General features: G+C 40.0%; 1 protein-coding gene across 5 annotated transcripts in view; it reads left to right on the top strand.

Moving 5' to 3' along the window:
• The window catches only part of GRM7 (glutamate metabotropic receptor 7), a 308873-nt gene that overhangs the window by 92248 nt on the left and 190386 nt on the right, over window positions 1-26239 (top strand). For all 5 annotated transcript variants that reach the window (XM_069811772.1, XM_069811770.1, XM_069811773.1 and 2 more), the window contains exon 2: window positions 14512-14728. In XM_069811772.1, coding sequence (XP_069667873.1) covers window positions 14512-14728 — 217 coding nt within the window. The remainder of the gene's footprint in view (window positions 1-14511; window positions 14729-26239) is intronic.

Genomic DNA, 26239 nt, shown 5'->3' with positions numbered 1-26239 from the left:
AGAGGTTGGAGGACCCGTGTTATGCTTGTATCATTCTTATGCAATTTGTAGTTTGTAGTTCAAGGTTAGCCCTAGCTGTAGTTTATGTAGCTCATCTGTTTACAGTGAACCTTTTTATATTAAATTTTTCTTGCGATGGGTTAACAGCAAGACTTTTCCTCTGGCAGAGTTGTCATTGCTGCAGCAGGTGATAACTTTTAGTAGAGAGTTACAAATAATTTAGCAAAGATTTTGTTACAGAGACAAACTAATACCCTAAACTACTGCTTTAGCACTAAGGAACACATCTCAACAAAAGGCTTGTAAGTGCTATTCTTAAATGGAGACTTTGCTCCAGATATCTGAAATTGAGAACACATTTGTATCATATCTCTACTAAAATTGTATATAGGAATTTCCTGTTCACCACACTATTTGAGATAAAAATACGTAGTTGTGTTCTTCCCCCCACACAGTATTTTTTACTTGCTGTAGGAAACAGTTCTTCACTGTATGTGCTGGCTGCTGCTGAAACTCAGTGTATCTAAGATGCTCTGAAATGCTCTTCTGTATTTCACAATGTAAAAGAAGACAATTTGTGTCGGGGCGGGGAGGGGGGCAAAAAAAAAACCAGAACGGACAAGTTAGATTTTATCCTGGAGTTTGTTTAGGCCATAACTTGTCTCTAGCAGTTGTAGGAATCAATTTACCACAGGAAGGAAAACTAACACTGTGCATGCAGACATGGGGATAATCTGCTCTATGTATTCAATCTCATCCCGATTGCTTAGACATTTGTACAATATTCAGAATGTTAATTGGTAGCCGTGACATGTTTCCTTATTCCACTTATCCCCACACACGGTGCTGTGTGCGGGTACTAGCGCTCCTGTGCTCCCCCAGCAGCGTGTTGGAGCATCTCAGGCTCATTAGGAGACCCTTCAGCTTAAAGGGAATTTATGTGACTTGACGTCACTGGAAACACTTGCAGAAGCAACGCTGTTCCCATAAGTACAGGCTGACGTTTTGGTATGGGGAGGTATATTGCTTTGTTCGTAAATGAGGATTAGTTTTATAGTTCTGGATTCATCATTTCCAGTTGTAGTTACCTAACCATGGTTTCACCCTGGGCATCACCTGCAGTCAGTGCAGAGTGCGCCATTTCCAGGACAGAAGGAAAAAGTGAAAAAAAACTGTTGAAGCATGTAGGTATGAATGACCAGAACTGAAGCGAGAGATTCAAATAGGAGCTTACACATATTCTTTCTAATGCACAGTCTTGCTCTTTCCTCAACCTTTTAATAATGTGCCAATCCAAAACAAAATACTTTCAGCTTAAATAAAACCATTCAGGCAACCACAGTGTGTGACCATGTTAAAAACGTAGTTTTCTGTATTATTTGATGCATTTTTAAATGCAAAAATACTTCCAATATTGTGTGGAAGGAAATAAGGAAAGGAGAAACCCTGTTTAAAACACCATTTTACTGCTTGAAATGCAGCTGATACCCTTGCGAGTTTTTTTGTAGAGGGTCTGGCAGGGGGGAGCTGGAGGAAGTCTCACTCTGCAAGACTGTTAAAATGAAAACCACTTGGAGATATTTTTATGAGTATAGATTCTTAATTTTGCAATATCTGATCAGTGAAGGTCATTCGCAGGAGCTCAGTTTTGCTAATCATGATATTCAGCTGCTTGCTGAAAGTTTAACTTCGCAATGAAATTGTAAATAAACACTTAATATTGATAAATTTGTATTGACAGATTTTGGTTGTGTTATTCTGTAAAAACAAGAAGGCCGTCGGCTTTATTCTTGACTATAAGACACTTTGCTATATTGAAAATTTAGGAATAAATATTCAAATCACAGCCTTATTTTCCACAACTTAAACATGGATGCTCGTCTAGAAATGCAGTTATGAGAGATGCTCAAATATGAACTCGACAGCTTTCATTTAGTCTAATAACTAAGCTTTGGGGATGATTGTTTCACATTGTACCACATTGCAATTTGTTTCCACTGTAGTGGGTTTGTGTGTGTCTGGTTTTGCGTATTACTTTCAGAAAACTATGTTATGCTGTTGAGCTTTTCTATATTTCAGCCTGTCTGCTGAATAAGTCTTTACTGTTGTTGTCTTTATCGGGCTACTTTCAAAATCAATGAGATTTTTACTTGCAGATTAAAAACCTTTTAAAATATGCATAGACAATATAAGGTTCAATTATATGTTTGCAATGAATGGAGCAATGTGTACACATAAATAAAACATAAAAGCTGCTTTGCTGTGTTTATCATCTGGTTCTGATTTATTTTCAAAATAATTAGAATTTGTGAGTCTGTATTTGGATGTGTGAGCACCAATCACTGCAAGCATATTTATGCTTATATATATACACTTTGGTGTACATACATCACTTCTCTATCTGTTCACAGTGACTGACTCCTCAGGTTTTGGACTGTGCAGACAGGGTATGGGAATGTTCTACGTAAAAGGAGAAGAAAACAGATCTACCTACTGCTGTCATGTCCCACAACTGAGTGTAGGGCACATATGGATTCTGGTTCTCTGCTCAGCACTTCTCTGAATGGTTGAAATGAGCCTTCTGAGGATGCCTTGCTCCATGTAAATCTGCATGCTGTAAGAAGTAGGCTCCAGTACTCAAGGGATTATTTTTTGGCATCTAGAAGATCTTGAAGCATGTGTTCAGACCATGTAAGAAGCAGCCATGCCCTCTGTCTCCCTCTGCTTTGTTGTGCAGGACTTGGAAAGTCTTGATGTCAGCCTCTTCAAAATGTGAACCTACCTAAGACAGCATCCTTTCCAATTCCCAAGCGCCTGATGGGTTAGACAACCATTAATCTTATTCTTAGCAATGTGATACAAATAGAGTTGCATTTTTGACACAAGTTATTTTGTTATCTGTAGCATTTAATGGTTTCTTCCCTTTGAAATACCATTGCCTGTTTTATCTGCTGGAGATACCGCTTATGCTTTCTTAGGCTGTGATAGAAGTAAACAACCTCAAAAGTAGATTCAGTCTTAGCACAAACTCAAAGAATATAGGATATACCTCTTTTAAACTTGTTCGTTCTCTCTCCCTTACAATATCTTTGTAATTATGTTTTAGACATTGTGGTGTGTTATGGGATAAAAGTGTGACAGAATATCCATGTATGTTATTTGTAGGCTGAATTTGAATCACAGCATGAGGCTGAAAAGACTATTGCTGCATAAGCAGCTTTGTTGTACCATATCATTACAAAAACATGGCCATTAGAAAGGTTATAGGGTCCCTGTACTCCCATCACCTTACGTGAGTTCAGCTAAAAATTGGCTTGAAGTATTAGCTCATAATAGACAAGATCCTTTGATGCTTTGTTAAGATTTCAAATTACCTCTAGCAGCATACCATCCATTATTTTAATGCTGCTCTCAAGCTTTCATTCTATCAGGGCCGGAGTTAAAATATGAAGAGCTGTGCATTCTTGCATTGCAATGGATGGGCAATCACCACTGATATTTTAACTGATGTATCCTAGGAGGAATATTCTAGTTAGTATTGTAAAATCAATGAATATGCACTAGTATATGAATGTGCTCTGCTGGTCATATCTCATCCACAAGATCTGCAAACCAGCAAAGCTTTATCGCCTTGGTAGTTTATGAGCGAGCCACCTAAATTCTTAAAAAGCTAAATATTTCACTTAAAAACATTGTGCTGAAGTTTCATGAAGTACTTGTTCCTTTGTCTTTATTATCAATAATCTCTGTGGTGCAGTAGATAAATATTTCTGTTTCCAGTTGGGAGCTGCAAGAGGTTCCCTATACCTGGATGTGTTTGTTGTGTGAGCTGGGGGAAATTTTGGCTTCTGTCTGTGCATACATCTGTATGTCAGGGAGGACGGACTGAGCCTGCACGGGGGAAGGAGCTCGTGCCTCTGCCAACCTGCATCAGGGGATGTGCAAACGCATCTCTGCGATATGCAAAGGGCTGGGGGAGTTGGAAGGCTGCCAGTCCTTACCCATGCCCATCTCTGCCAGTGTGTGATACTGGGGGGGACTGGCTGCACGGCCTGGGCTGCACAGCTCATCAGCTGCTGGTGGGACTGTTGGCTTCTAGGCAGTCTTTCCTCAAAATAAAGAAGGATCTTTATATGTCTAGGGCTAGAAATAATAATTTTAAAAAAAGTATTAATTTAATTTCAAATTTAATATTATTATATCAAGATACAGATAAAACAAGAGAAATTAAAATGTAAGTAGTAGCAATAAAAGCTAATTGTACTCCTGAGAGGTGATCACCTAGAAGTGATCTTCCTCATGATCACATAAACTCAACTTTATGCCCAAAAAGAATTTCTACGCACAGATCAGGCAAGTGTGTATCTAAAAATCTTCTTCCATTTCAGTGTAAATTCAAATACTGATTTCTTGTCCTTTTTTGCAATTTTTTTCAAGGACTGTTTTGAAACAAAGTCCCAAGGTGTGACAATTTACTGGAAAAATTAACAATTCAGATGATAATGGTTGGTCTTGCAAATACAAAAAATACTTGCAAACAAAAAGAACTAGGTTTTTATGTTGTTGTGGCTGTGCTGTAACACAATAGCTAAGAAATGTTACAGAATATTTTGTCTTTTGATACACAGAGGCACATATTTTTGTCTCTTAAAGTAGTAGTCTTCAATATGTATGACGCTTTTGTGTCCAAGCTACAGCATAGACTGAGATTTTTATTTAAATAATTCTCTAAAGGACACAAAGTGAAAGAACAGTTGAATTCCACTTGGGCCTCACCTATTTCTAAACCAATGTGCAATATTGACAGTGGTGCTGAAATCCTATTCTGCCTTTCTCAAAGGTGGTCTATTTTTGTCGTAGCAGTACAGTGGGAACTGTGCTTTTTGGCACACCTTGGTCCAAAGGTTTGAATGAATTATTTTTAAGAACAAGAAACTTTTTGAATTGGTTCATAGACCCTGCTCAAAGAAGCTTGATTATAAAGAATACTCTGCCCGTGGAAAAGGTTATTAGACTGTTAACTGCAAAAAAAGTCACTTACTGGAGCTGTAAATCTCAAAAAATTCAGCAAAGTATGTTGTATCTATATTGCTGCTTCATGACTTTGCTTCTCCATTTGCAGTAGGTCTTTCTTTGGTAGCTACGTGTTTCATATGAAGGTAATGTTGGTGGCCTTGCCTTAGGCACAAAACCCACTTCACTCTTGTACCTCTTCCTACTGGATAATAGATAAGCATGACTGATACGACTTTCTGTTTCTCTAGTTTATTGATTCAAGTGTTTTTCCTGTCTTGTGGCTGTGTGGCTGGGCCAGGACTAGCTCTCAGGCTGAATGGGAGCAGGTTAAAGTGCCTGCAGGCACAAGGAATGGGAGAGCCTTGCTCTGCGAGGGAGTGTCACGGAAGAGATTTTTTTAAAATTTCATTTATACCTGTGTAGGAAGAGAAGTGAGCTTGTAGGTTCATTATAAATTGACTCAGTAGAAGAATTTGTAGATCTTAGCCACCTGGAATACATTTAGTGAGAGATGGGTATCTGTCTTTAAGTGCCTGACCACCCTAATGCACAGATTAGACAAATGAAAGTATTAATGATGGAAGTATAAATGGACAGTTCTTAATCTGCAACATGTAAACTTGTTGAGACAGGTGTTATCTCCTTATTTAGTAGAAGGACAGTGTTATTTACAGCCTTAGAAAGAGGCAAGATGCTTATTTTTGTGCTAAGACTGATTTTCATTAAAATTGTGGATCCTGGTTTCAAGTCATCTATCCAAGGATCTTTTAGCCTTTAAAAGCTAAGAGATCACCTCCTATTTTGCAGCTATAAAAGCCCAAGCTATGCCATAAGCTCATCATTGTCACAAGTAGACCTAGTTCCAGGCATAGGACATGAAGATGAAATATAGGGATATTTCATATTTATGGACACCTCTGGTTTTACTATGTGTTTATCATTTTTTTTCTTCCTGCTTTCTGTCTGAGTTGATAAAATGCTCCCATGAGCTATGTGGACAGTACTAATTGCTGTAATTATTGTTCCCTTAATTGCTACAATTATTTTTTCTGGTGTAATTAATATGAGTACTTTCTTATATTAGAAAAGGAAGCAGGAGAGACCTTGTAGATATGGAAAATACTCCCAGCTTGCCAATATTATTCAGGATGTCTTTCCAGTTTAGTGCTATGGCAGTTATGCTAGGGATGAAGGTTGATTTATGTGCCTGGAAATGGGTTCTTTCAAATGCCCTTTTCAGGTTTGAAATGAATTAAAAAAAAAAAAATGCATTCAATTAGAAAGCCAGTGACAGCTTTATTTTGTATTTGGGAAGACCAAAGTAGCATTGGAAGTGTTTGTTTCAGTAATGGATTGCATCCATTATAATATTGGTGATCAAGGAGTTGCAAATTTTAAGTCTTACTAACCAGAACCATTGCTCTGGAAGCATGGTGGTGTGCTCAGTTGCTCCATATTGTCAGGACATCAGAGCAGTGGTGCATTGCTCTCATAACAGCTCTGTTAAGGTCTACTACTGCACTGTTCAATTATAGTAAGTCCTTTAATAGGACTGGCCTTCCCTTTTAATTTCCACCTGACAATCTGCATGGAGCTTCTAATGTTTATTCATTATGTATTGAAACTGTAAGCCTATGCTGCACAGCAAGACAATTCAGTGAAATAAAATTACAGATAACTTGCCCCTGTAGTTCCCCATGTTTTGTGAGTCCATTACCCTTCCTGACACTACTTTATTCTCCTATCATTGTCATTTTTGAATTATCTGATACTGAGAGGTCCACACAGCACTGACCTTGTCCAGTTTTTCATTGACAATTTGTCAAGAACACCTATGGTTCTCCATAAATAAGGAATTTTGCCATCCCACTTGGAAACTTTCACAAAAAAAGAACTTGCATGCAGCTTGGGAGCCCTGACACAGGTCCTCAACTGTGGATGCTGAGCACTTTGAAAATCTTTCCTTTAAAATGCTTTGGAAAGTGGGGTTTACCTTGTTTGATTGACATATTAATAGTCCTTTTGGTCAATAAGCTCAAGTTGAGAGAAGACCCATTCACATATTAGCTGAAGTCATGGTATGGGACAAGTAGTGTGAGATGGAGCTCACACAGCACAGTGAGGTTTGGTGGAATGGGCCAGCGTGGACATAGGCAAAATTCGTGTACATGAATCATTTATTGAGTTTATTTTCTTAGTGTTTCTTTTGTTGCTCTTGAAGATATTTCTGTTTTATTAAACGCGCTTCTCCTCCTCTAGGCTCAGCTTCTCATTTGTATTTGATGTTGTTTATATTTGTATTTCTGTACCTTATGAAATATCTATCCAATTCCCTTGTAGGTGATTCTGTTGATCTCTAATACATCATTAAGAATTCACTGTGGGATAACATAAGAGAGGTGGTGATGCGAGCAAACAGGACTTTGTTTGAACACCAGTGGCTTTAGTAATTGGTAAATAGAGTGAGAGAAACTGAGGTGAACTGTAAATAGATTAATGGTTTTGAAAATTTTCTGTTATACAAATGCCCTTCCTTAGATGTGCTGCTTTTGTTCACTGCTCAGAAGAATTTGTCTTGTGGTGTAACTTTTGCACACAGCAACAGGTTTGCCATATGTAAACACCTCATAGACTGTGGCAGAGCTGTACAGAAATACTTTCTATTGCTCTTAAAATTTATTTACATGAAAACTTTCTTTGTTAACTCTTTTGCCTCATTTTCTCATTGTCAACATTTGATTCTTGAGTATAAAAACCAGCTTGAAATGCACTACTTCTAAAATTTCATCATGAAACATAATGAGGGATTATCAAAGTACTTTAGAAGGATTTGTTCTCATCATTACCTAAGACTGATGGGAATATTATTCCCTAGTCTTTTAAGAGCCCTAGAGCAAGAATTGCAGTAATATTTGTTTTCATATGCACCTTTCAGGACAGAAATAGGGCACATGCTGGTAGATTGACACCTCGAGAAAATCTACGCAAAGCTACTGATTTAGCAGTGTTTAGTTTTCGGAAGGGCTGGCGAGGAGGAGAACAACAAGCATGGGTATTATTTTGTTATACATACCTCCATGTCGATTAGTTAGCCGGCACGCTGCAAGGCCGCTGACTGCTGCGGGGCAGGCAAGACCTGAGGTCGTTGCACTACCCCACAGATGCCAGCTCCTGACAAAACGGAGTGAAACTCGAATTCCCCCTCCAGCCGAGTGGAAATCAGCAGGAAGATTAATTCCTATTATCTTTGCAAGCTTTGAGTCATAATCTGGTCCTATTTTGTATCTCAGGTAAAATTTTCTTCCTGTTCAGAACACTGTGAAAATGAAGAAATTGTAGAGGAGTTTTGCCCAGAGAAAACAGCTAGTTAGTAACTTCAAATAATTTTAATTCAAGGCAACAAAAACAATTATATGCAGTTCACAGGATGCTGAAGCCGTTTGTTACGCAATTTAAGATGTACATGGTGAACAAAGAGTAGTTGTACTAACTGATCATTAAATCCTGACATGATAAATTTCTATATGAATAAAATCTGAGACCTAAACAGATTCAAGATTTGTTAGTCATCCATCAGTTCACACGAAGAGTTTTGCAGCCAAGTGAAAAGTCTTCAGGCATCTTATTTTTGTAAAGTTAGGTTATTGGCAGGATTTTGCAATATGTGTAGACTGACACACTCAAATTAGATGAGTTCAAGAGGCTTTATCAAAGTAGGGTGTTTTTTTTCCTATTGTCAGGAAATCATATCAATAAAACTTAATAGGAAGTTGAAAGTAAAAATGCAGCAAACTGTGAACTTAATATTACCCTGGTGGGAGCTCATTAATATCTCAATAGGTATACTCGTGCGTTATCTTAATTGCACATGGTCCTTAGGAAAATTGCCTTTTCTGAAGTTTTCTGACTACTGTCATTTGGTGAGTTGGGTTCAGGTGCACCATTTTATTAATCTTTTAATAAGTTACTGTGGAGATGTAGCCTAACTCAATCACATTTGAAGTAGCATAGTAGCAATAATTACTTTTATGGTTGCACGGATTTGCAAGGTTCTTGGCTGTGCAAGTGAACTTGCACGCAGAGTTAGGCAGAGGTGATGAGGGGGTAGGCAGTAAGCCCAATGCTTTTGGTGGGTATTGCAGCTTTAGAGAGAGTTGGTTTGTCTCCTGGCACTGGGTCTCTTGTGTGTTTCCAGTTGAGACACTTGGCCATTAGCAAGGAGGTCGCCGCTTTCTGTCATTTTGCTTGAAAAGAAGGGTCTGTAGAAGAGCGAGAGGAGGATAAGGGATGAGGCAGTAATACAAAATAAGATTGAAATGAAGAATTGGAACAAGAAGTTTGTATTTCAATTGCTTTTTACCCTGAAATACGCAGTTCCAAACCTGATGTTGGAAGGTATTTGTTGTTGCAAAGAGTGACTTAGGAGACAGTCAGAGAGTCGTGTCTATCCTTGGTGTGTTTTCTGTTGTGGCTTTTGGTGCAGGTGCTCACAAATGGGCCCTGCTTTTCAAGCAAGACAACCAAGTGTGATCCAGAGAGAACATTTCATTAACAGAAGAAAATGAAATAAATGAAGAATAGTGTTCAATGTTAAAAATAAATTAACATTAATCACTGACTAATGCAATGTTCCCAGCATTAATCATTCACTCTTACTGTAATCAGAACATCAGCCAGGCAAACGACATGTAAAACTCGGGAGTGCAATGTTTGCCATAGTCCTCTAAACATGAAGAATGCCTTCAGGAAAATTCTGCCTCCCACATCAGTGATCTGCTTACTCATCTGCCAACACCTGAGTGTCCTTCAGAAAGCTCCAGCTACAACTGTGTCTTGTTCTGGTCGGGAAGGCTCAGGCGGGATGCCTTTTCTGCAAGCGCTGGCTGTTGTGCAGTACATGAAGGAGGACCACAGGCTTTTCTCACTCACAGCCTTGCTGTGGAAGGGCCAGGGGGATTTTTATCCCCTGTGCCTTATGAATCACAACTCTTCTTCTGCCAAGATGTTAGAGCCATTTGGAAAGCAGACTGTAATTCCCTAGAGCTTTTTGATGTTTCAAACATGTTTCAGAACAGAAAATAGGAAAAATGTGATGGACTAGAAAGCTTGCTTCTTTAAACTAAAGTTTTGAATGTGAGATATCAATGACAAAGAGCAGATTTTACCAGAATGAAAGAAAAATAAATCAGTTAAGGGACAATATTTATCTGGTTAATTAAAAAAAAAACCCTAACAACCAACCTCATTAAAAATACTCGGTGCTGTGATCCTGACATGAAGTCATTGTAATGCTTGCTGGGTTTGTGGACATCCCAGTTCTTCCCATGGCAGCAAGACATGATGTCTCAAACTGGACCCTTCCAGGACCAAAAGGAGAACGAGTATGGCTTAAGAAGAGTGACGTGTTTAAAAACTTGTAAAAATGGGGAAAGCTACAAGGAAGGCGGAGTGCAGACCTTTTTATTTAGGTGCTCTCTACTTGGTGTGTAAGTTGGGTGAAGTGGATAAACTTCCAATTTTTCATGTGGTTAGACCATGGCGCAGGCTAGCCAGTACTGTCCGATGGCTTTCGTTTGCAAGCCTGAATCATATCAGCAGCTTTCAAAACCAAAACAGAAAGAAAACCGGCAGTGTTTGGTACATCTGAGGGGACATTTAAAGGACACGCTAGGTAGCAGTAGGACTACATTTAAGGTCATCAACTGCTCAGGCATCCCTGGCACTGTACTGCAGCTTGTTCTGCCTTTTGCTCATTCATCTCGTGTCTGCACATGGACGGCAGAGTTCCTGTTGTAGGGCTGATCATTCAGCACCTTTTGGCAGTGCTAAACCATGGGTTTTACAGACTGATCAGGGTGGAGAAGACTTGGTTATTAAACGTCCAGCTATTTAACTGCAGTTTTGTGTGGATAGCTTTACTAATGCTTTTTCTGCACCTTGGAGTCTGGAATGCAGTCTGTGTGCATCTGGCCCCTGGGGCAGGAGGTTTTTTGCAGGATGTGAGCCGGGAGGCTGGGGAGGCTCCAGCCTCCTGCCCCAAGGGGGAGGCCTGGGCCAGTCTTGAGAACCACCAGCGTGTGCTTGAGAGAGGTGGACCAAGGGGATGAATGAATGTCATGATCAGAGAGAGTAATCAAATTATAGCCCTTCTGGTTCTCCCTTAGGCCCCACTCATCCTCCTCACATGGTGAGACCATCTGCATCATCTTTGGGAACAGAGAACAGCAACATGTGGCCAGCTTGGGGTTGGGTCTTGATGAACGGGGTCAATCCATTTTTATTTTCAAATGCACTTCAACGTTCACAGGATCTGAAGGCGCATGTCTGTGAGCTTACCTGGTGAGCAGCCATCAGTACACATCAGCAGTCTATGTTGTCTTTTGGATGTTGGTCTGGTGAGCGTAAGCCCTGTGAAGAGATTTCAGAGAGGAGAGGGTGCCTGGCTATTGAGATTTGCCTGGAGTTAACATGACATTGTGTTTTTCAAACTAAAGTCACTCTCAGTAAAAACAAAACAGTAATGCGGAGGAACATATGGTGTGAAATATGGGAGAAAGGTTTCCAGCTGAGGCTGTGGGAGGTTTGTCCACATATATGAACATTAAAAAAGGAAGAGAATAAGAAATGCTGAATTGTTAGATTTTAGCTGATGCAAACAGATGTTCAGTTTGGACATCTGGGATGCCGCCTGCGTGCATGGGAAGACATGCGGAAAGGGAAAATATCTTTTGTAGGTGTCTGCAACATGCTCTGGCATACTGGACAAAGCTGAACTCTAATGGCTGCAGTCTATGTTGTACCCATTCAAGGACTTTTCTCCCCATATTCAGACAAAATCTTATGAAAATTCTACTCCTCATACATATAACTTTGTTGCTTTTATATATCCTGTAAGAAACATTGGTAAAAAACCTCAATATATACTTTTTATACTCCAAGTGATTGAAACAGCCAGAAGTGGTTAATATTTTATGGACAGAAGAAAAAGACTAAAAAACCAAAAAGTCTCCTAAGTAATATAGGCAATGGAGCAAATTCTGTAGAAGCGTTGCTTTTTGTAAAAGTGCAGAATATGCTCCTTTTGATTTTCAGTTGAAAAAGCAGTTGTTGCCAAGTTGGAATACAAACATTGCCCTAGATAAAAATTTGTATTTCATCTTTTCTTTTATTTATAATTTAAAAAACCAGCATTCGGCTATCTCAGTACAGCTCTGTGTGTGGGACTGTATGTTGTATACTGGATGCTTGTGCAATTAATAACGGGTAAACAGCACCCATAAAGTCAGCTTGGTTAACTGTTCCACTTAATATAATATCATCCAATGAATAGATGAATTAAGCTGATAAGCAGCTGAGCAAGCTCCGTTAGCTGCTTTGTACAAATGAGAAGAGAGCGATCCTAAAATGTCACCAGTCATTTATTATAACAGCAGTTGTAGGCACAGACAAATTAAGAATTTAACTTATTTTTGATGGCCAGGGTGCCCAGCATTTTCTGTGCAACCGCAGTAGTTGGTGTTAGCTGAAAGTCATCCCTAAGGTAGATTAAAAATAAAGAACCATGATAAATTGGTGTAATCAATCTATTTGTCTTTGAGAGTGGTCCCCAAGCTTTGCTGGCCCCTAGGTGAAAGACTGAGCAAGTAAATCATGTACCAGTGGTCAACACCACGCTGTATTCTTCCCGGCAGCCTCAATTTTAACTTTTTTAATTTTCTGTGACTGGAGCATTTGAAGGTCTTGCTGGTAACGTGCTGTCCACAAGCCACAGATCTAAAATAAATCTGGCAAGTCTTTGTAGACGACTGCTGTCTTGCATTAAAAACCTAAAGCATCCCAGCTTTCAGCTTGATTAGCCACCTCTCTGGTTGTAAACCCAGCAGACATGCAAAGGAGTGACATGACGCATCCAAAGGAAAGGCCGTGCCAAGTGATGGGGGATTCAGTTCTCCAACATCCACAATGACAGCCCAAGCACCCGCTGAAAGTTTAAGTGTTTGCTTAGGTTTAATAATTCATAACAACTAAGATTGGTACTACGCCTGGGACCAGATTCAGCAAGTTCCCTGAACAGGGGTCCCGCCGGTGCAGGGCTTTGAACAAGGGCCATGAGCCGTGTTTTGCTCTACGCTGATGCTGAGTGAAGCTAAAGAGATCTTAAATAAGTCATGTGCTATGGTTTGTTATGGTTTATAATAAAACAGTAGATATTGCCTTTACAAACAGGAACATGTCTCAACAAATGTTGATGTATTTAGTAATTTTGGATGGTTTGGCTAAGTTTGCTTATCTGCTGAGTCTTCAGCAGCAATGTTGCTTTACAGGTCTGCTTTTACTCTGCTGTAGTAGTTGTGAGTGTACATACAGATGTACAGACGTAGTGTGTATTCTGTGGAAATGCTGCATTTGCTCTCATCTGCTACTGAGCTCTGTGGGAATCGAAGGTGCCGAGCCCTTTGCAGTATTGAGCCTGGGGAAGTATAATGTTTATTCTTCTGAGAAGGCAGGAGAGCTAATAAATACTTGTAGGAAAGCTGTGCAGAGACAGAATATGAGAATGCAGAAGATGCTTGTACTGAGGCATGAAATACTGACCTTTCCACAGTCTAGAAGTCTCAAATCATTATATATGGTCATGTTTGTGTATATTGCAAGTCTCTTTTTTTCCCTCCTTGGCATCTCAAGTGAGAATTATGGCAGGTTCCTTAATTTAAGGAGCAGTCCCAGACTGTTACTCAAAAAATTGCATAATGGGTTTGGGGATTAACATTCTGTCAGCTTGATAACTGTTTAGGGACCTTTGTTATCAAGGAGAAAATAGCCCTGAACAATATTCTGGTCTCTCTGTTATAAAAAGTAACCATCAGTCTCCTTCGCACTCTGCCATGAAAAGGAAAAGCGAAGGCTGGTTTGTCATGGGCAGGCAGAGTTTTAGGACAGAGTTGAATCGTGACCAGGTTGTCTTTGTGAGACAGAGAACTCCACGCTCAGCAATCTTCATGACTGTTCTTCATGAGAAAGAATAAAAAGTAAACATCCTTTTGTTTAAATCTGCAGTTGCAGTTTAATGTTTAAGAGCTTCATCCTCCAAAAACCGATGAAGGGTCCTTCTGGCTTTCAGCCAGTGAGATTTAAACTCGGTTGCGTTCAGGATCCCAAATAACCTGATGCTAGTAAAATCTGATGCTAGAACACCAATAAAAAGGACATAGTGAGAAAAATGGTTTGTGTGCTGTATTTGATTAATATTGCCTGAAAGGAAGAAATTATGAATGTGCACATATACGGTTGTTTTTAATTGATTAATGATTTTTTTTGTGTAACTTGAAGTCAATGTCTTCAGTACATTTTAAAGGAACGGGCTGGAGAAATACAGATGGATGTAATGAAGATGAACTGAGGCTCAGCTGAAGCTAACTGCTTTAGCTAACTTCTGCAAGAAGTGCAATGAGTATATGAATATGTATATTTATCAGAAATTATTTTTTTCTACAGATCCCACAAATCAGTTATGCCTCAACTGCACCAGAGTTGAGTGATGACAGGCGCTATGATTTCTTCTCACGTGTGGTTCCTCCAGATTCCTTCCAAGCACAAGCAATGGTGGACATTGTGAAAGCTTTGGGATGGAATTATGTGTCCACTTTGGCATCTGAAGGGAATTATGGAGAAAAAGGAGTCGAGTCCTTCATGCAAATTTCCAGAGAGGCAGGTAGGCAATGTCCGTCCTCCCTCCAGAAAACGCTATAGAAGTAATGAATGTTATTTTGTACCAAATGTTATATTCTTTTTCTAGAACATGTATTTGATTCTAAAGTTGCTCCAGTTCTTTGCAGTGGCTCCTAGATACTCTTATTCCTAAATTGCTTATGGAATTTCAGAGAGTTTGAAACCTTAGTGGTTTTCAGTCATTTCTGGAGAAAATAGAAAACCCTGAGTCTTATGAAGCTCCTACTATTCCACTGGATGGCATTATATTATGTTGATATGGGTAGAAAACAGATTTTAAAATGCTGAGCTTTTATCTCTCCACAGCTAGAAATTCTGTGAAGACTGCTTGTTACCAGACATTGACTTGTGTCATCCTATTGCTGTTCACCTTTCAGATCGCTGCCTGATTTGTATTGCTTTTCTTTAGTATTTCTCTTGACCAATTCAGGCGAGAAAATGAATAATCTTTTACTTGAAGGCTCAAAGATTACTGGCCTGGGGTATGGAGGCAACAAACTCAGCAGTGTTGTGCAAGGCACATCAGACCTTTGCTGTGATGCATCACATTTTTCTTGTTACTTGTTTCATTTAGTGGTGTCCCAGGAAGGCCAAACTGTGTTGGACAATGTCACTTGCCAGTGAGAGATGTTCCAAGAGGACAGGGAGATGCTGTGTCTTGCGCTGGGTCAGGCTTATGGTATCAAGTTGAACCTTCATAATTTTGTTGGAAGAAATCTCTAATTCTACAGCTTGCTTTCCTGTTCTGGTACAAAACATAGAGGAGACCTGTCTTAAGGTGTGACTGCTGCGTCAATGCGCTCATACCCTTATCCCCAGGAGTTGTTCTTCAGGGTAAATAGTTCTAAATTTCCCCAGGGACACCAGAACATAGGAGGACTTTAGATGGCACTTCAGCGAATAGAGGTATAAATCCACGGCAAGCTGATTTGCAATCCAGAATCATAAAGGTTTGAAAATTGAAATATTTAAAGTTCATTGCTGTGCTGGTAAGGAAAAAAAAGCAGATTATTTCATTCATTATTGGTGATACATGGAAGGCCTATCTCCAGAAGCCTTCAATGATATATCCTGATAAGGAACCTATCATCATTGTACAAGAATAAGCTCTATTGTGTTCCCAAAATGAACTCACAGATCTCCTACTCTGCAGCTGCCCTGGCATTGCGTTAAATAAAAACATCACAACATGATCCACAATTCACTTACTGAATTACATAAATCACCAGCCAGATTAGTGAGTGCATGAAAGTAAAGGACTAGGACGGGACAGGTGTTGCTCTGAAGCGGCCGTCGGAGGTTTCCATCTCCTCGGTTGTTGCAGAGCTGGTTCCACAGCATATGCTCTGCTTTTGCAAATCGCCTGTGCTATCTGCGAGGGGGAGCGACAGCTCGCTCCCAAACTGATGGATCGCTCTTGGCAGCATAATCCAAGGAGTGAGCAGAGAAGGCGGCTGCACTTAAAAGAAAGGGGCTTTAGAGAGGGGAATCTGGAATTGTTTCATTATGTTGATATCACAGAAGGAACCTATATTTGCACAAATTTGTCTGTTCGTTCGAATGCATATTTATGTGGTATTAAAGAAAATGGGTTTGGATTTAATACCTCAGGAAGTGACAAATGCCAGTGTTTATTATAATTTAAAATTGACTTTATTTGCAAATATCCACTGTTGCGAAATCATACCAGAAATGTGTTCTCCATGCCAAGGACAAACTCTAGCTGAATAATACTGTATCATTTTATAGACCTTCTGTAGAATTAAATTAATGATAGGAGCTGTTCATGTAGTTAACATGTAATTCAACATCCTTCATAAAAATAAAGCATAAACCCAAAAGAATACCCTGCTTAAAACAGCTTTTCATGCAGGGTGATAGAGGTCACACCTACAAGATTAAGACACTAACAGGGATAGTGCATAAACTTTCTTTCATATATGCAGCCTGCCTTGTCTGGAAACTGGAATAATCCAATCCCCGGCACTGCCTCCGATTCAGTACAGCCGCTTTTTCTTCTTAGGGCTGTGCTGAATTTTTTTGTGTTACACAGATAAAGCTTAGGTGAAGTTCTGAGGGGATTTAATACCTGTCAACAAGTTCCCTGGGTTTTTAAAACCCTGGGAAGTGCAAGATCCTGTTGTCTAGATATTTAATGGAGCAGTGCTGCCTGGAGATACAGGTCCCAACCTTGATCCCCTACAGGGAAATGGCACCTTGTCCCCCGACTTCAGGGATCGGTTGTGACCATCTCCCAGCTGCTGTTTTGCAGGGTCATGCTGCAATGGGATTTGCCCGTGCTCTGGGGGACATGCCCTGGGGGGTTCAGCCCTTTTTGGGTTGCTTTCCTGGTGCCTGATGTGGCTGTGTCTCCTTGGGGACATTTTATGCAAAAGCAGTGGTTAACCAGGCTGTCAGGTGATTGCTGTAGTATCAGGGTTTGGAAAGAGCCTCCTCAAGAAGCAATAAGCAGCAATAATTTTACTGACTCAAGTATTCAAAAAGCGAGTAGATGGGGTACTTCAAGCCATGGTTTAGTGGGCATGGTTGATGGTTGGACTTGATGATCGTGAAGGTCTTTTCCAACCTAAATGATTCTATGATTGTGCCAGTTCTCCCCAACATGGCCCCTTAGGAATATGCACATCTGCCAGGAGCTGGAACAGTCCTGGAGCAGAGGTAATTAGTCAAAGTTTGAGACACAGCGGCAATAAGGAGTCATTATTAGCTCTCAGACAATTGTCTTATATCTCATAATCAGTGTATTTTGGCAGAAGGGAAGATTTACTCCATAGGTACCAACACGTTTATTATCTTTGGCCTCGCATCTGTAGCTATCTAATTATCCTAAATTCAGTGTGTTATCCAAACTTGTTTCTGATCCAGCCAAGATCTTAGGAATTGTGAGGATGAGTAGAAAGTGCTATCCTTACTTAGTTTTCAAATATGCTTTAGCATATAAAGACTTTGCTTGATCCTTTGAGTTAATAATTCTTCACAAAGTGACTTTTATTATGAGTACTTCAAGGGAGTTTGAATATGTCATTGTGGCAGGAGATGAAGATTTGAAACATGCTCTGCAGTCTGTGGGATTAATAAATTAGGGGAATGGTCTAATTATGGAAAATCTAAAGGACAATTTCAGATTATTAATGAAACTAGTGAATACTTGAATTTCAAAGATTAATTCATCTTTGATTTTTTTTAAAGATTAATCTGTACCAGAAGGTTAATTGCTATCCGTAAGAAATATATATATTGAAGTCGTTAGCAAAAGACCACTTGAATGCCTCCTAACAGATAAATGAAAGATCTAGTATGCGTTTATTCATCTTTTTCTCCTCCAAAAATTGCCCATTTTCACAGATGAGTACACTGGCTGCTTTGCTTGTGGAGACTTTGATGCTCACTCCACAGGCTGCAGCACAAACGGTGTAAGGAAGGGGATGCCTGGATCTGCAAACCTGTACACCTGCTGCCTTTAACTCTTTTTCTGCCCTTCCAACTCCAAGTTGCTCCCTTGTCCAACTTCACCTCAGAAATAAGTATTTCCGCTCAGCAAGGCTGATTTTGAGCACAGTTCTCCTTGTTTGCACAAACTAGACCTGTTGTATTGTAGAGCAGTGTGTCAGTAATAGACTATCTTAATGTACAAGCTAAGAATTATTTTAGATGATGATGTTCTCAACCATTTGGAAGGACTGGAGAAGAAGAATTCTGGAAAAGCATGCCTTCTTCCTCTGTGTACTAAAGACACGATAAAAAGGGATTAAAGCTCTTGTACCAGTGTGCCAATATGATTATATATACTGAAGTTTCTTCTGAAGACTTTTAGTTGCAGTGTCGTATTTGTTAAAAGGCTATCATCACCTTGACAGAACAAAAAAGCAGAATAAATTTTAATCCACTTTAACATAGGAAGCACAACACTTGTGACAGTCTCTTTATCTTCTTTTCTCCTTTTTTTGCTGAAGACTTTTTTGAAATATTCATTTCTTTAATTCTTCTCTCTCCATGATCCTCAAGTGCTGCACAGACATCTGTTACGTAAGGTTGAGAACATCTGCATGCAGCGGGGACGGCCTAGATGTACACACTGCAGGAGCTGAATTTGCTCAGAAACAGAAGAAACATCAAAAAGTATTCATTGGCAGGGCAAAGAAGAGCCCCTTGAAATTTTGACTCTTCTCAGAAGTAGAATTTTTTCCAGCAGTGATACTAAACAGTATTTCTTTACTATCCCTCAATATAAACTTCAATTTCTTCTTTACCTTGTTTTTCCCAGCTTTATATTTGCTAGTAAAAACCATATGCATACACACACATACATACCTATACGAGACACATTGCCCTTATGTCTAACAAGTGTCACTCCACCAAAATCAGATGAACCACTTTTTTGCATGCAGTTATAATCTGTGCATTAAATAGTATAATCTTCTAATGCATTGGTTTCTTTACAAATTAGCTATGTACAATTGAATACCTCCTACAGAAATTATTTTCTATGGGTTTGTTATCTGTAGCAAAGACTGTTTTAAACCCCTTTAGCCACCTAAATGTGAAAATATGACAGCTTTTCCTAAAGCCTTGGTATTTTTCTACACTGACTTTTGTTTCTAAAAAGATCTGAATCTTTTGATTGGGGTTTTTGGTGATCTGAATCATCTCATGATATTCTCTGTGAAATCCTCAACGTGGTATATCATAATATGGTGCTCTAATTCAGTACTTATCTTCTATGGAAGCTGACACTGTTAAAAGCCAAGAGCTGCTACATCATCCCTCAGTGATTCACACAGCATTTTGTAGGCTCCTGCAGGTCTGTTCAACTGCCTGCTATGATCCTGAATCTGCATTTTTGTAATAGAATGTAATTTTTATGCTGTCTGTTGGGAATTCCATTAGCACAAATTAGTGCTGGATAACATGAGAGTTAAATCATTGCTACGAGGGAGTTGTACAACTGTGTTTTAAGAAGGGAGAGGAGACTATTCTGTCTCTGTATCTCAAATAGAGTACCAATTCCTACTGCCAAGTAGAAAATCCTGATTTTTTTTTTGTCTTACATTCTGATGTTAATGAAACATCTCTCTTTTTTTCTTGATCCATTAAAACCCTACTGAATGGATTTAGAATACTCATTACAAGGAGCAGTCACTTTACAACATAACCCAAGGTTAAAAGAAGCCCAAAAATGAGAAAGGAAGGTGAAAAAAGTTAGTGATGCCACTGTGATACACTGTGGTGGGCAAAGATTGCATTGGCTATGTTAATAAATAACAAATACTTATGATTCATTAGTGAAGCTTTGCACAACACACTGGCAATGGGCGATACCACACATCATCCAATGATGCCCAAAATTTATGATCTATGATTTCTATTCTTTGTGGCAGTTAACAGAACCCAACTTTTATCAGAGTCACTGTTCAAATGTTCATGTGAATGAGTCATTGTTTTGGAAGAAGATGGGCTAAGGTGTTGTACTGTCCACTGTGATGACTGTTTATTTCTTTAGCTGAAGGAATAGCGTTTTGCAAACTGTGTTCATTGGATCTCCCTCTGCCTTAACCCAAGGGGCAGAAACCTCCTACAGCATTTCAGTTAGAGCAAACAGCTGAGCTTACATGTTGACAAATTTGTCTATAAATACGTTTTTGAAGTGCAGTCCAAAAGCCAGCCTAAGAAAGCCAGACATTGTCGAAGTTGTGTTTAGCATGTATCTCAGTTGCTGTCACTTCAGGGATCAGCAGCTCTCAGGAGGGTCACAGACCCCAGTGCTTTTATGGAGTTTGAGGGTATAGAGCATGGTTCAAGGCTTACGGAGTTTTCCCAGTGAATTACTGGTCCTGCAGACTACTCCCTTTGGTGTTTTTCTGCCTGGTGGGCGGCTCAGTGTCCACAGGAAGGGATGGAGGTCTCTGGGGGAATGGAGAGGCAGCAGTGCAGGGCTGTTCCTTTGTCTTTGGTTGTGTTAAATGATTATACTTTCGGATGGGAATGGCCTTTATTCATTTACTTGAGAGCCTGTGTTCTGGATCAAATATAGCAAAAATAAGTATATAAACCAGTAATGAAATCAAGTAATTTATATCCGAGCACTTCAAGTGGTTTTCATTTTTCTTTCTATTTTTCTTAAATATCCATGCATCTGTCCCTTTTGGTGTTCAGTGATGTTATGTTAAATAACAATGTTATGAAACCTATTCTTTTCCTTCCTATGTTTTGTCAAATAACAAATGTTTTGTCATTTCAGAAAAAAGTCAAGAAGAATTGCTTTCTAAAGTTGTACCAACTTGTGTGCTGTAGTCTGTTAGGTTTAATAAGTTTAATAGGATTTTCTTTTAATTGTAACTGATCTAGTAGAAGATGCACTGGACTTGATCCTCAAGTGTGTCTTGGTTTGCATTTAGAGTTTAATAGTATACTTCTGTTAGTGGAAAAGAAAAACCAAAGTGCATCTCTGCAAAGTAAATCTGTTACTCTGTGTGCATGGTCTATGCGCTGTGGCTTTTTTTTTAATAACTTGTGAGAAGTGATGTTGTTCGGAGGAATGAATGGGTGATGTCCTTAAGGTGATGACTGGACTTCTGACTTCCCTGTGATATTGGCTAAAACTGATTAAGTGCCTGGCTTAGATGTTGAAACCCTCTAGGCACCTGCCTGTATTTTTAGGTTATCAAAATGTTATGAATACAATCTTTACCTCTTTAGCAAGGCGTCTTCCTACCTAAGACATAACAGATGTCCTAAGTTAGTTGGCTCTGTTCCCTGTGCAGTAACGAAGAGTGATGAGATCTGAGTTGCCCTTTTGAAACATCTATTTCTCTCTCTTGACTACACAGGGAGTGTAGGCACTGAATATAAGCATGTCATTAAAGAATTTGAATTAAAAAAAAATCCAATCATTGCTATGTATGTGATATATTTATTTTCCTATCTTTTTGTCATCATTGGAAGATTAATACCTGGTGTAGATTTATAGGGTTCTTATGATCTCATCTAGGAAAGCAGTGAAGCTGATGGGCATTAGGAACTGTAGAATGGTTTGAGTTGGAAAGGACCTTAACTATCATCTAGTTCCACCTCCCCTACCCTGGGCAGGGACACCTTCCACTAGACCAGGTTGCTCAAAGCCCCATCCAACCTGGCCTTGAACAATTCCAGGGATGGGGCATCCACAACCTCTCTGGGCAACTTGTTCCAGTGCCTCACCACCCTCGCAATGAAGAACTTCTTCCTTACATCTCATCTAAATCGACTCTCTTTCAGTTTAAAACCATTGGCCCTTGTGCTATCAGTACATGCCCTTGTACAAAGTCCCCCCCACCTTTCCTGTAGGTCCCCTTTAGGTACTGGCAGGCTGCTCTAAGGTCTCCCTGGAGCCTTCTCTTCTCCGGGCTGAACAGCCCCAACTCTCTCAGCCTGTCTTCACAGGAGAGGTGCTCCAGCCCCCTGATCATCTTCATGGCCCTCTTCCAGACTCATGCATGGAACACATGGTTTGGATACGTACCTGATAGCACTGCAGCATCAGAAGCCTGTCTGCCGAAATATTGTTATAATTCTGTGATGGAACTAGCAGGGGTCTGAGAAATTCCTCTTTCTCAAATAGACTCATGAAAGATCAATAACATAGAATTTGGGGAGAAGGAAAGAGGTAAAGATATGACATCATGATTATCCTCGCATCTGCTTATGTGAAGTCTGAGACCAGTTCCATGCTGATACATGCAGAAACTTGCACTCTGTCCTCCTGAATGATCTCACACAGCTGGTTTCTTGGCGAAGTATTGGATAGCTGTAACAGGCTGCTGTCACAATTATAGCATAAGTCACTTTAATGATAAATATGTGCCTTTTTATGGCATTTATTGAACGTTTGGAGATTGCATTTCAAGGACAGAATAAAATTCAAATAGGCAATTCTTGTTACTAAACAAATAACTGCCAGCATCCTTTAAAAATGTTACCCCAAATTTAATAAAACATTGCTTTCATGGTTATGTGAAATGTATCATGTGGATCAGCTGAACACAAGTGATACGTTAAGTCCTCGAAGTAGAAAAATGTATTGTTGAGCCTTTATTTTTACCTGCAAAGTTGGACACCCCCAGGGAACACTCCTGCATTTTGCAATGTGCATGCCCCATGATGCAGAAGTGAAGAAGTTGGTTTGACGCAGATTCAGTAAGTTATTCATCCCAATCCAGGTTTTTTTTCATTTGTTCTTTGGCAGATTTTCTGCATCTCACAGGTAATACATTCCTCCTGGTAAAGATAGCAGTATGGAGTAGAATTGGAGAAGCAAGAGCATTTGGGTTTGTTCTGCATCCATTTTCTGCTGGGAAGAATAGAAATCTCAAAAAAAACAGTGCTGGAAATATTAAGGAAATGGACAAAAGTATGTTAATGTGCATTAGGAAGCTTGAGGACAAAGTCCTATTGAAGTGCATGCAAAAGCTGACGTTTTGGGCAGGAGTAGGGGGAAAGGAGAGAGTTAAGGTTTACTGAACAAGAAAAGGAAGGAACAAGTCTGTGGAAAGAGCAAGAGAGGTATGAGGATTAGTAGAAGGAGAGACGAAAAGCTGAAAAGCCATAAAATGAAGGTTGGTAGAAGTGGCTGGGGTTGCAAAGATTGATCCACGGCAGGGAAAAAAATACCTGTGAATAAGGAAAATTTGCCACAGAGAGTGGGCTTAGACAATCACATTTGTTTCACAAAAAAAAAAAAAAAAAAAAAAAAATCAGAAACAGAATTGACTTTGATGGTGAAAATTTAAAACTTCTGGAAGATAAGATAGTAATTCTTTCCAAAGTCCCTTTTTTTCTGCCGGGGAGCAACGAACCAGACTTCCTAGACAATTACATCTGAGTGCCTTTGCTCTTCACTACACTTTTTTCCTGCCTCCCAGCCTACCCAGGGGAAGAAGTGGAGCCTGTGAATCCTGGCTCCCATTTCGCCTCCGCCTACGGTGCCTATTCCAGTGTGTGGTGCAAAGCGTCTTGTCAGTTTTCCTGAAGGAATAAAATGAATTTCATAAAAACCTTCTGCAGAGGAAGCCCCTGCTGTCATTTTGACTTTCCCCATGGAAAATAGAAATATTGTGATTACACTGAGATTTTCCCATGGGATATGTCTGTTTTGCAAAGTAGGATGAATTTGTTGGAACGTCATTTGGGACCAGCTCTAAATGCATTTCTGCATCTGAAGGGTAATATATAATCGAATGCAGTAAGTTATTCCAGTTTCTGTCACTGAAATCCTGCATCCCAGGAGGAAATACAAAATATTGCCTCATCTTGTACCTTCCATACTTCACAGTCCCTTTTCACTTTGTGCTAATGCAAAGAACAGCTTTCATAGCCATGGGGGAGTAGCAGCACATAAATAATTCTAAGATGCCTCTTCCATCACGCGCCCTCCCCTGCCTTCTTCATTCCTTATCCTTCCTCAGACAACAGAGGATGACAAATGTCCTGAACCCTTCACACTCTTGGAAGATGGCTTTCATGCATTGCTAGTGATCTTCCAGGCGTGCCAAAAATGTTCCCTGGTCTGTCTCCAAAACTATCTAAGCCTTCCTCAGACCAGCTTCCTTGTGTAGAAAAAAAGATCAATGAGAGGAGAAAGTCCCTCTAACCAGGTATATGTACCCTGCTTTGCAAAATCATAGCAGGTAGTAAATTATGATCAACGGAGTTTATGCTCTTTTCTTACATGTTCTTAGGAAAGTTATTTATCAAGGCAGTGTTTGAAATACCTGGACTATTTGCTCCAGTATATTCAGCAAGATATCTGAGCTGAAAATATGAACTGCAGTACGCCATTTTAAGTGGTTTACACATCTAGCCAGGACATTGGGAAGATATATATACACTGTTTATAGTGCAGGCTGTTCTGTTTCCTTTCCCTTTGGTGTTTCAAGATTCATATATTTTCAATCTATAAGGAATCAGGAGGCCATCTGGCTTGCTCTCATAACGGAGACTATTGGCATTATTTTAACACTTTACCAATGATCATTATTTAAACAAAAACCTCATGCTGACAATGCCCCTCCCTCTTTCTGGACAGGTGCCTTGGCTGGTCCTGTATCATGCGATGCTGCAGGTGTTTACATCCACACAGGTAACCTGATGTGCCAGCAGCAAATTGCCCTGTGCGAAGCACGGTGCTTTCAGTATTCCCTGTTCGCATCATATTTGGCCTGTTAACAAAAAGTTGATAAAAAAGCAAATTATTCAATTATTATCAGAAAAAGACTCGGCATGTATTTCATTGTGTAAACATGGAGATGAAACAGATTAAACTTTGGGTAATAGAAAGGCAACTCAAACATGCAGATGTTCATTTGAAATTTGAATTGGATTTTATGCTGACACTGGATGCTGCAAAACGCACTGAAGCCATCTCCTTACCCGTGATAAATGGCAACACTTCACTAGGTTGCTGTTTGTTTGGGAGAGCCCAAGGCTGACAAAGAGAGCAGGCATCCGTAGTCTAGATTTGTGTTTAAGATAAGATGTTCTGCTTAAGGTTAGACACAGACATTGTCTTTGCTGCCTGTGAAACGCAGTTCACTTGCAGGAAACGTGGTTGCAGCGTGGGTCCCTTGGGGGCTCCAGCTCCGCTCCCCAGCGAGCTTGCCGCCATCCTTTAGGCAAATGCAGCCTGATGTAGGATTTAATAGAGCTGATGAGCGTCTCAGAGCTTGTAGCGCTGCTCTGCTCACCTGCCTAAGGCTGGGAGCCGTTCCCCCATTTCTGTGCTTGAGCTGTGGTCTGTCGGTACTTCCTCGTGCTGCTTTGTGAGAGCGAGTGCCACGTTCTTACGGTGATGGAGCTAGGCGAGCCGCTTCTCTGGGTACCAGCACAGTCCTGCCGATGGCCTGGCACTGAGATAAAGGAAAGTGGCTTCCTATGAAAAATAAATGTAGAAGTGCTTCAGGTTGCTGCTTTACAATAGAAGACTTTATCCAGATGCGAAAAATCTGGAAGTGGCTATCTCAGGCTACGATCAAGAAAATACTCTCTTTAAGCATTGGTTAAAGATAAAATATAATTTAATTCCCTGAATGTATTTTGTTTCTCCCCTTAATTTCACTAATCCGCATGTCTAATCAACCCTTTAATTAACCCTCAGTTTATCTTATATCTATATTTCATTCCTTTTCCAGCCTAATATTTTTTTTTCCCCTTAAATCACTTTGTTCTCTTTCTTCACAAGTATCCCCAGTGCTGTCCTTCGGTCCCATGCCTGTTCTGCTTGTTCAGGACCTCCCCCAGGATAGGACTGACGTTCCAGCAGAGCAGAGCAGAGCAGGGAGGAGGCAGCAGTGCTCCTGCCTGCCTGCTCGGCCAGCTTCTGCAGAGCTCTGCTGTACCTGCTGCTGCACCAGCCCCGAGGAGAGCAGGTCTTCTCTTGCTGTCTCTGCCCGTCTGGGGCTAGTCAAAAGTACTTTCCTTCAGCTGGTGAAATTCTGGCTCT

Source organism: Haliaeetus albicilla, chromosome 24 (genome assembly GCF_947461875.1).
Source record: "Haliaeetus albicilla chromosome 24, bHalAlb1.1, whole genome shotgun sequence".
In the NCBI taxonomy this organism is placed as follows: domain Eukaryota; kingdom Metazoa; phylum Chordata; class Aves; order Accipitriformes; family Accipitridae; genus Haliaeetus; species Haliaeetus albicilla.
Note: the sequence above shows the minus strand (reverse complement) of the source record. Positions and strands in the feature narration are given on the sequence as shown.